Below are 11,438 nucleotides of genomic sequence, written 5' to 3' on the forward strand. Positions count from 1 at the left end.
CAGTACTATTAAAAACTATGATCTCGTTGGCTCTAGTATTTCGAATGAAATCAAACGATGAGTATGGTACAGGTTTCAGCCACAATGAACGTAACAATTATAGACCTACACAGAAACGTTTGCTAAATTTTCCCATGTGGCATTGAACGGGCGATAAAGATTTTTGATTGTGCATAATTCATCTACCCATATACATGCACTATGTGTGCATTTTGCACCAAAAAACAACCTGATATTCATTTTGAAATTATCATATTTTTTGTTTTGACTCACACAGATAAATCAAAAGAAAAAAACAAAAAACAAAACAAAACAAGGTGCATCATTTCATTATATGATGTTTTTGACTTTCATTTCAAATCTTCCTTACCAGGATTGTGAGCTTAGATTCCTCCCCACCTACAGCTGCGGACTCAGAAAGCTTCCCAGAGTGAAGTGGGTGGAGGTCGTATCCAAGGCAACCAGTCTTCCACTATGCCACAATGGCTTTGCTCCAGGTGAGTATTAGGGAGTCGATCACAACTTTCCTCTGTGATTTATATAACCTCAAATCATATTTCACTCACGTTTCTTGACCCGTGGAATGATTTGTGGTTTCCTGAAGTGCCCAACTCAAAGTGATTTTATGTAGACGTTCACTTCATGATGACTGTACCCTTAGCAAGAGGTGTTATGCAACTTAGCTTTGTGCACACACTAGTGAGGTATTGCTTTTACTGTAGCACTCCTGTATTTGGTGTTGACATAAAAGTTCTACACCAAGACTGTGATTTACAGTAACATTACACATGAAGACCATCTGTGTAAGTTGCATGTGATGCTTACACTGTGTAATGTTTAAACACATATTGGACCTGATGCTCTTAAGACGAGAGAAGACCAAGAAATCATTAAATGTTGCGAAAATGCAAGGGATACCTGCTATTGAGATGCTCTACATACATACTGTAAAACCATCACGGCATGAAATTTTCATGAATTGGACCCGATGTCCATTTTACCGGCATGAAATTTTCATCAATCTTCGCTGATCAAGAAATTTCATGCACATGAATATTTCTAGTTTTGCAGTACCTCATCATGATTTCTTTTGCGAGGAGGATTTTTTTTTTTCACTCTTCGGCAGGTCAGTGGCTGGTGCCGTGTGCCCAGTGCTCGGACAACGAGTCATGTGACTGGGAGAGGGCAAGATGGCAGCCACATGGCTGTCGGCATGGAGAACTGACCGGGTTGGAGGTCAGGCAGTGCCTGGCTGGCAAGAAGGTAAGCTGTCAGAGGGTAACTCCGACACTTTGATTCTTAGTCCCATGGTATATATGTGCATGTGGTGTTAGCTTTGCTTTATAATGGGTGAACACAAGGTCAGTTTTTATTAACCTCCCTTGAGGTTTGGGCTGCTGCATTAATTGAATTTGTTCCACAATATGTAATGATACTATTTTTGTTTCAAATGCTTTTATTTGTTTTCAATCAATGAAAACATAAAACACAACAAAGTAACATAATATATAGCAAAATTAAGTAACATCAGTATACAAATAATGAATGTTTATGAGTGTAATGGACAGAATATTTCATGAGGTGAAAGATGAAATGATCCATTCAACGAGGTGCAGCTGAGTTTAATGGATCAATAATTTCATCTTTCACCGAATTAAGTATTCTGTCCATTACACGAATGAAAAACATATATTATATGTTTTATATAACACCTAAAATAGATTGATGTTTTATGAATTTAGAAACAAGAGAAAATGTGCGGGGTCTGAGATCAAGAAAGTGCTCACTGAGCGCTTTATGCTAGCTCGCTGTCAAGGTCGCATAAAAACACACTGCAAACGCGAGCATTTTACATGCGTAGTGTGCTGGGCTTTTGGCATGCATGCAATCGAGCAAATCGTATGGATCCAAATTTGCACGGTAAATGGAGCCACAAATGCACGAATGATGAAGTCATAGTGAAATGGGACAAATGATCGATAGCAAACAACCAATCAAATAACAAGGATCTATCTAGGTGTTATATAATATACAATAATATATGTTAATCAAGTACTCAAGATCACGTTATAAAGATAGCATACAATAGATTACAAGTTCAAAACCTGTGTTCTTCAGTGGCAAACTACAGACAAATCACAGAACATTTCATTACCTCCAGTGAAATGTATTGTTAGTGTTTCTGTCATTTAAGAATCTTCAAATAGTGGAAGACATATTCTGTCAGAATGGAAGAATCATTGAGACCTTTTGTCACTAACTGTTCTACCACTGTTATTTGAAAACACATGGAAAATTATTCTCTCCAGTGGTCTTTATGCAAAGCGTAACAATCGAGATGTTGTGTGCATAAATTTTTCCCTGAAATTTATGCCGTCACTGCTCTGAAAAGCTACATAAGAATATATTGGAGAAGTTTATACAAACCGAGACAAGTGTGAAGGTCATATAGCATCTGCTCATCAAGCACGCCATGATGATTTTATTCATTCTCTATTTAATAAATAGCTTTTATTCCTGGGAGATTCGACCAATCGGGGCATGATGTACTACCTGATGGAGCGGATGAACGGCTCCCTCTACGAGTGGGACAAGACGCACGACACCAAGCACTACACCAACCTCAACAGCGGCCGCACCTCAGCCAGTTTCTCCTACTACCCCCAGTTCTGGCTGCCGGCCGCCCACAGACCCCTGTTTGACCACGCCCTCTACCAGCTGGTATCCGATGTGGGCCCCCTGGGTAACGGCTCGCAAATGGTCCTGGTGGTGGGCGGGGTCCACTGGTTGGCGCTGCATCACCTCACGGTATTGGAGCAGGCCCTGAACAGGTGAGGGAAGCAATGAAGTCACACGCTAGACGGATTACTGTATATGGTATATATTTTGCAAGGTTTTTATTTTCGCGAATTTCCCAAGTCGGAATCCATTCATGCATTTTAAAACATTTATTAGTGGAAAAATGAACAAAGTGTGAAAATGTCAGTTCTGATCCTGACATGAATGCGATGTGGACCTGTACATCTCCCCACCCATTGCTGTACTCCTTGATCGCTAATTCAACCACTTGCAAAATTGTCAGGAAGTCCCGATTTGCGAAAAATTAAGACTGGGTATATGTATCTGTATACACTAGTAGCTAAAAAAATCATTAACACTTGGAAAATGTACAAGAAGCAAATACTTTTTGAGAGAATTTAAATGAAAGGTTGTACATAGTTTTGTGTTTTGTTACAATGACATTCTATATATCTCTGTGTTAATGTATTTCTTCCAATCCATAATGACATTCTCTATATCTGTATGTTTGTATATTTCTTCCAGTCCATAATGACATGCTATATATCTGTGTGTGTGTATATTTCTACCAATCTATGAATCTGCCGTCTCCCTCTATTATGTATTTGCAGGCTTGGGCTGAACCAGGCGCGGACGATAGTGAAAGGTCTAGGGGCAGGCTTCCATCAGCCGGTGGATGGCATACACTGCTTGACCCAGGTCAGTTTATCACGGGACAGCTGTGTGCTTCATTTCAGGTCATTGCATTCAGGTCACCTGTCTTGATACTGGTATATTGAACACAGCTTTTTCAGAGGCCAGGAGAATATATTGCTAGATGTAGTTGCATTGGTAATGGATAAGTTCAACATGATCATAGCAAAGGCATTATCATCTGGCTAATTTTAACCCTTAAGAATATTAACAAATAAAGGTGTAGATTTATAAATGTATAAATGAAAAGAAAAATAAGTACATGAATAAATGCATGAATAAGTAAATGAATTAGAAATAGATATTTTTTTTAAATGAAGAAAATTATTTTTGTCATTAAAAACCAATGTGATAATATGAATTAAAGATTGTGTAACAAAAGTATTTACAATTTTCACGCAAGTACCTATGCCTGCATCAGAACTCACAGGAGTAGATGATATGCATGTTGATTGTTCGACATTTCGACATTTTCCGCGACCATTCTGTCGCGCTAATTTTTTTGACCGCGCCACTCCCTGACTTTGTACTTTCAAGTCTCACACATCTTATGACACCATTTTCGTGAAAATCGGACATACCGTTACGACGCTACACGACCTTTTATACATGCTTGTCAGACCGAAAATGGTTCAAAAACATGATTTTGTGTACAAAGTCTATATTTTCTCACCTTATTCAAAAAGATATGATTATTTTCACTTTCAATGGCTGAAATCAATTGATTCTAGCATAATTATGCGTAAAATTGGTTCTATGATAAATTTTGTGGAAAAAAAAACAAAAGGTCGAAAAACAAGGAAATACACAAGAAATTCATAAAACAATAGAATAGATAAGACATTGATTTTGATTCCAGATTTTTTTTCAAGTACATTGTTAGGTATACTACAAGGAATAATGTCACCAAAAATTAGGATGCCATTAGCTTTATTGTCTGAATTAGGGCAAAATGTATTATTTCACGCATATTAATATAAAATATAAAAAATGAAAAATTTAATTTTTTCTTTTATTATTTGGTAGATTACGCGACAAGTACAATGTATGTGCCAATTTTCAGGGCGAATTTTCGGCCACAGAACGCCCCAAAAAGCCCGGCCTGGTTAGGGTTAAGCTTTACCTATATCAGTGATATCCACTTGAATAATATCAGAGCATGATTATTTATTTGACACACTCTCTGTGGTCAGGTCAGTGTAATCCCTTCAAAACTTCACCTGATTTTCCCTCTAATGATCAAAAGTTTTAAATTTCTAAAGATGCAATACCTCATTGCTCTTTTTATGAACTGGTTTGCTAGCAAAAATAATTGAATGTAATATTATGTCATTACCATATTTGAAATGTAGTTTTGCACATGATTTAATCTGTGAAACCCTAGAACCCACATTTCTACATTTTTATGCCTCCGCCAACGAAGTGGCCGGAGGCATTATGTTTTCGGGTTGTCCGTCCGTCCGTCCGTCCGTCCGTCCGTCCGTCCGTCCGTCCCGTTTTGTTTTTGTCGATATCTCAAGAACCGTGAGGTGGTTTTGCATCAAACTTGGTATGAGGGTATATCCTGGGGGGATAATACTTTGTTTGGATTTTAGGGTCACGGGGTCAAAGGTCAAAGGTCACGGGTTATTTTGTGAAAAAAAGGTTGAAATTTCATGTTTTTCTCCATATCTCGCAAGTGGTTCAAGGTATCTTCATGGAACTTAGTATATATGCATGTACCGATGGGCAGTGATTATCTAGGGAAGTGGGGGGTCATGGGTCAAAGGTCATGGGTCAAAGGTCAAGGTCAACTCCTCAAAATATCACTGCTTTCCTTATATTTATGCAATGCCTGAAGGATTTTTTTAAAACTTGATGTATGCATGTATAACCCAATATATATTCTGTGGGAAGTTTCTTGCCAAAAGGTCAAAGGTCAAAAGGTCAAAGGTCAAGTGAAAGTGCTAAATTGCACTTCTTCCTCCATATCTCAAAAGTAACTCAAGGTATTATCATGAAACTTACATATTTATGCATGTTCAACCTAACAGTGATTCTCTTTGGAACTGTGAGGTCAAAGGTCAAAGGCCAGGTTTAGATAATACTATTTTACCATTTGATACTGAAATTATACTTTTTCTCAATACCTTGAAAATTACTCAATGCATAAACTTATAAAAGGGTCAAAAGTTAAGTAAAAATCATCAGTTCCCCCAAATACCTGCACTCTGACGTTTTAATCATTCATCCAATTGAACCTAGTTCTAGGAAAGTGAACATTCAGCACATTTGTGGCAAACCTGTCATTTTAATATTTTGCCAGCCAATTGTATGAAACTTTCATCACACATTGTATGCATTATGGCGGAGGCATACACCAGTCGCCGTAGCGACATTTCTAGTTTGTTTATTTTTTTATGTTATTTGTTTTAATTTGTACTATTCATTGCTTGCTTTGCTTATTAGGTAGAATAACAACTTCTCTTTAATTTAGCCTTAGTTTGATCATACACCAATTTTTGTTTTAGATGCATGATTATCAAAAGCCTTCAAGTTTAAAACTGATCCTGAAATTGGCAGCCCATTGTAGAAGATGAAAGTTCATGTGTTTATCTCAAATTTGGTTTGTTTTTATTTTTCTGTGCAAAATAAATGAATATAGCCAGGTCCATCTTATCTTTCTCTGATATACAAATAGAGGATATGTAGTAAACTTCAGAGTTGCCAATTTGAAGAGGATAAAGTGATGATTTTTGCAGCGAAATAATCTCGGTACTTGATGGATAATTGTTCAAATCATACATTGATCGTCCCCATCCCTTCTTCGTGCCCACACCTAGATGGAACAGAGGAAGGTGTTCCTTCACAACCAGGGCCTCAGGGAGCGCGCCGTCCGGTCAGGCTTCGGGTTCGTCGACACGTTCAACATGACCATGGCCAGATACAGGGACTTTCTGGAGGGCAAGTGTGCCTGCCACTTTCACAAGGTGAGACAGGAAAATGACAAACAAACAAACAAACAAGATGGCTGCTCCATGTCACATGATTTCGGTCTAAGCAGTGTAGAGCCATACCGATTTTTGCAGATCTCAGCCATCATCTCAAAATCTTTACATGCATGAATTGAGTGTTATGTTGGAGTTTACTGAATGTCTCATCCACAAAATCTTATCAGTTAATTGGATGTGCATTTATTTTTTTCTGAAGGCCCTTTTGACCAATGAACACTCACGAAAAGTCCAGAGGTGGATATCGCCTTCACACCCTCGCATAATCTGTTTTCTGATCTAGTTTGTGAGACAAAGCTTTGGTGTTTTGTTTTCTCTGATAATGATCCCATGAATATTTTCTGCGTTCAAATGTTAAATTTTGTGTTTGTTTTTAAATGTGCATTTCAATTAAATGATATGGACCAATTTTCAGCTCATTAGGCATGTTCAAATATTCAAGACTTACTTTAATTTCTTTATATTTGCTTGTTTTTGTTTTACTTGGAAATGGTATTGGCTGGTAGGGGAATAGATATGACTGCAATTTGCAATCAGCACATCCATGCATAGCTGTAAAATGATCTATGGTTGGAGTGTGCCCATTTGCTAATAGTATTGTAACCTGCAGAAAATGAAAAGAAAAAAAAAGTGTGATCTTGATTTCTAATGTAATAACATCATAAAGACAAAAGAGTTTCCATGTTGTGTGTATGTGTGTGTGTGGGGGGGGGTGGGAGATTCTGCCACAGTATTGTCATCCACTCTCACAGATCACATCCAATATGGTATGAAATGAGTATATGATTAGTGAATTACTCATGTCATTTGTTATCACATTATCAATAGCAGCACATCCACTAAGGTTCTGTTTTTGCATTTTATGGCTTTCAAGGGGAACATCTGTGTACTCTTCTTTGCAAATATTTCTGCATCTGGGCAGCCTAGAATGGTTTCTTGGATCTGACATTTGATACAAATCCTTGGACAATATGTTCAATGTTATACTGTAAAAGTGGTTTCTTTCGCGTACAGATACTTTCGCGGTTTCCATCGGTGCCGACTTTTTCGCGTGTGTTTAAATTCGCGGTCGGCAAAATCTGTGAAATCACAGTCGGCAAAAACTGTTTTATTTTGCACATGGAAACCCGAAGTATAATCCAATTATTCTTTTATATTAAATAGAAATTAAAATTAAATGCAGGATTACCTGAAATCCCACCTCTCAAGTACTTTATAACGTGCTTGTACCTATGAATGCGCGGAATCTTCGAGTGTGCATGTGCGCAATAGCGTTGTAACAAGTGGCGAGTCCAAAACATTTCCTTGAGTGGTTAATTTCGCGCGACTTTTCAAAACATTTTTGCGTGATGTTTAATTCGCGGTTCAACCTCAAAGCGCGAAAAGTGCAAAAATAAAACCACCGCGAAAGAAACCACTCTTACAGTAGTTAATGCATCTGAAGCTCATACTGAGCAGCTAGTTTGGTTCACTGAATCAAGATTACCTTCATGAAACGAGTAATGATGGTTTTGAATTATATATTGTTACACTTCATATGCAACCAGAATAGGGAACCGTAAGAATATTTGCTTGAATGAAGTAGTATGTTTATTAAAAGCTGGCATGCTATCTACTTCTTGTTCACAGTATTGGGTTAAAGGTTGATTTATTAAATGTGCTTTCAAGAATGGTGACGAACACACTCACATGGTGTCATGTAAGTTTTTGTCCAAACATTTCAGAAGCATTACAAGAATAATTTGAAATTTAACATAATTTCTTTTTTCGGAAGTGGTGATGAAATCAATGCTGTTATAAAGTGCAGTAGAAAACAGACACCTACCAGGCTTTCCTTTGAACATTGTCTTGTTTGAATTAGATCATTAAAAAAATAAAAATCCAAAATGTGGTTCTAGGAGAGAATATGCATCTCTTGGAAGAAAATATCACCAGGAAAAAAAAATGGACTTGTAAATTGGCAGCCACGATGTTATGATGTTGGATAACTTGACGTGTTGAATACAGAAGAAATAGTATGTAGAAGTTTCGATGGTGAAAAATGGACCTGGTTCCACAGAACTTCATCACATACAAAGCGGAATGGTCAGTGGTACTCTTCCACACAACCAGTTAGATGAAAAGATATCGACACCTTGACTGATCTTTCATAAGTTTCTCTTTTTTTTGGGGGGGGGGGGGTGGAAGTGGATAATAAATAATGACCCTTGCGGTTCACCCAAGATTTAATTCAAATCAGATTTTATTTCCAATATCATATTTCGGGGGGAAATACATCCATTACAACTATTCAATTTAATGCAAAACATATGAACAGACATTTGAAAGTAGAAAAGGAACATGAGTAAGTGCATGAGAAATCACTATGAAGCTCTTTGTTCAAAATCATCGTGCTATTGGAAAAAGAGGCCCTCTTAAAGGATAACAAGTAGTGGTCTCTTAATAGTATCAAACAAATACATTGAGTAGGGAAAGGAGAAAGAGAAAAAGAACCAGAACTGGAGGGAAAAAAAGGAGGAGAACAACAAGAAAAAAAAAAGGAAGAGAAGAATATGATTTTGTTCCTGTTGTTTTATTTTCTGCTTGAAAAACCTCAAATCCACATTCCTATGTAGTTACAAAAATAACTGACAAATGAACTTGTCTGTCATTGGTAGGCAACTGTGACTCATAGAACTGTGTATTCCGTCCCCTCGTCTTGGGAGGGACTCTCGGTTTTGGCATCCCATTTAGCATCTGCAAAGTATTCACAGACGTCGTAACAATTGCAGATGAGCAGAACAAATCAGGGACAAATTTTTATGAAACTCGATCTGCCTTGACTTTTGGGGGAAAGAATGATAACAATTTTGTTTTCGTCTGTGTCTGCCTTCTCCGTGAGCTTCGATGAGAGCTGACGGAGAAGAGTTTGGAGACGGGAAATGGAGTGAATCTTTCAGCACTGTGTAGTCTGGGAATCAGATTCTTTCCATCTTTGCTTCTATAATAGAACCAGCTTTCACTTTTCTCCTCTCCCTCTCCCTCTCTTGCATTCTGCCCCTCCCCCTCTCCCTCACTCTCTCCCACTCACCCTCCCTACCCCTCCCACCATCCCCATCTCCCTCTGTCCCTTCCTGAAGCCCCATTTCAACCCGTTGAGGATGAGTCCTGAGTATACTCATGCAGGGGTCTATGGGAAACGTTTGTTGTAGCAAAATCCGTTTGTCCTCAGTGAGTTAACAGAGCCTTTCAAACTAGAGTTACCACGGCAACATCCGGGTAACATCAGGGTAGTTGTTTTTTCACCCTGCCTGTTAAAATGGTCACCGCAGAATGTTGATCGGACATTGTCGTGGCAACTTTTGCCAAATTCTACCCTAGCATTACCGCAACATTACCCTGGAAACCCTTCTATTAGAACGCAACCGTGGCAATATTCCTCTGAGACACTGTCTCAACTCGCATCCGCAATATTGCAGGCAGAGAATGATTGACATGCGCCAATCACGGGCATGAATTGTAACCACTGATCTCTATGTAGTTGAGATCAGTGATTATATGTGCACAATTGAGAACAATAGGCGGCGATGGCCAGTAGGTGTTGTAGTCGTGTCAGTGGACAATCCCTCACTGTGGAAACCTACCCGGAGAAGTTTTTTGGTGTGTGTCGGCTAAATCGGTACCCTGCTCTTTTCAGCGGTTTTATTAGAATTTTGGAGGAATTTTGGAGACATTGTTGCAACATTGCCACAGTAAGGTCTGTTAAAGCAGGGCTTCAGGCTCAACCTGCCTTCACTCTCATTCTCTCTCTTCCCCACTCTCCCTACCTCCCAACTTCCCTCAACCTCTCCCTTCCCACTCCCCTTTCTCTCCCCATCCCTCCTGTTCTTTCCCTTTCTCTCTGTCCCTCTCTCTTTTCCATATTTGTCCAAATCTGTTTCTTTTACGTCAGCATAACCAATTCCTGACACATACCCAAACAGTGCTCATTCTATGCCTTCTGTCAGCAGGTGGATTATAGGAGCTGGTTTCAGAGCTTTGATATGTAGAGAAGGGGGAGGGGGAAAACTACCATTGTTTTGTGGAATTGAACAAGACCTAATTCTTTATGAAAGAAATGCAAGTGGAGATTTGAAACAATAAATAATTTGCAGGTGGTGAATTGAAATCTTGGTTGAAATCTTTGCTACATTGTATATTGACACAAGAGAAGAATTTGTGATAATTAACATTGACAGCATTGTTGCGTTGCATGAAAAATATTTTGGGAGCATTAATGAAGCAGATGAACGAAGTTTCACAGGGAGATACTTTGTACCTTGAGGTTTAACTCTTGCTGAAATGTGTGGAAGAGAAAAAAATGTGATGAAAGGTGATAAATGTTGCTTATAGTTCGGACTGAACATTTTCTGCAAAAAGAGGGAAGTTGGTTTGTGCATGCTGTGTGTGTGTAGTGTGTGTTAGTGTTAAAAATGAACTTATCAGACAAATTCAGTTGATGTTTACTTTATACATTTTCCAATTTGTGATAGGAGGGTACCGCCATTTCAGAGTACTGTACGCTAACAAATCAAATTACCTAGAACCCCTCAATGTGTGTTCTCGACATGATTCACAGGTGAAGGAGGTTGGTGTCAGTCCACCAAGAGAGGGCAGTGTTCCCGGTCGGCAGGCCACCAACGTGTCTGGCGAGGTCAAGGATGGCGGGATTGACGTGTTGGACCGTAGATATCATGTGACGGGAGGGATCAACGCCATCTACTCGGAGATTCTCCTCGGCCAGATTTGCGGGAGGGACAGCAGATGACAGGACCGGTGCTGAAGAGGAGGGGAGGGTTGGGATGGGGATTAACAAGGGGGTGGGTAACTTTGGTGAGGACGCAATATTTGTTGGTAGGGGTAAAGGATTGGATGGGATGGGGGATGGAAGTGGGAGGAGAGGAAGGGGTGGTCATGGTTACCAGAGAAACAATAGTC

At 39.0% G+C, this 11,438-nt stretch overlaps 1 protein-coding gene across 1 annotated transcript in view; it reads left to right on the forward strand.

The window, feature by feature from the left end:
• LOC139718647 (cadherin-like and PC-esterase domain-containing protein 1) overlaps positions 1-11,271 on the forward strand; it is a 71,223-nt gene extending 59,952 nt beyond the window's left edge. The window contains exons 15-20 of the mRNA XM_071630106.1: positions 374-497; positions 1,127-1,263; positions 2,509-2,831; positions 3,411-3,498; positions 6,315-6,461; positions 11,080-11,271. Of these exons, the coding sequence (XP_071486207.1) occupies positions 374-497; positions 1,127-1,263; positions 2,509-2,831; positions 3,411-3,498; positions 6,315-6,461; positions 11,080-11,268 (1,008 nt within the window). The 3' untranslated portion in view covers positions 11,269-11,271. The remainder of the gene's footprint in view (positions 1-373; positions 498-1,126; positions 1,264-2,508; positions 2,832-3,410; positions 3,499-6,314; positions 6,462-11,079) is intronic.
• The last annotated feature ends 167 nt before the right edge of the window (positions 11,272-11,438 follow it).

The sequence above is a fragment of the Diadema antillarum genome, unplaced genomic scaffold, assembly GCF_040938485.1.
Source record: "Diadema antillarum isolate AM-2024a unplaced genomic scaffold, OU_Dant_1.0 scf00000098, whole genome shotgun sequence".
Classification (NCBI taxonomy): Eukaryota; Metazoa; Echinodermata; class Echinoidea; order Diadematoida; family Diadematidae; genus Diadema; species Diadema antillarum.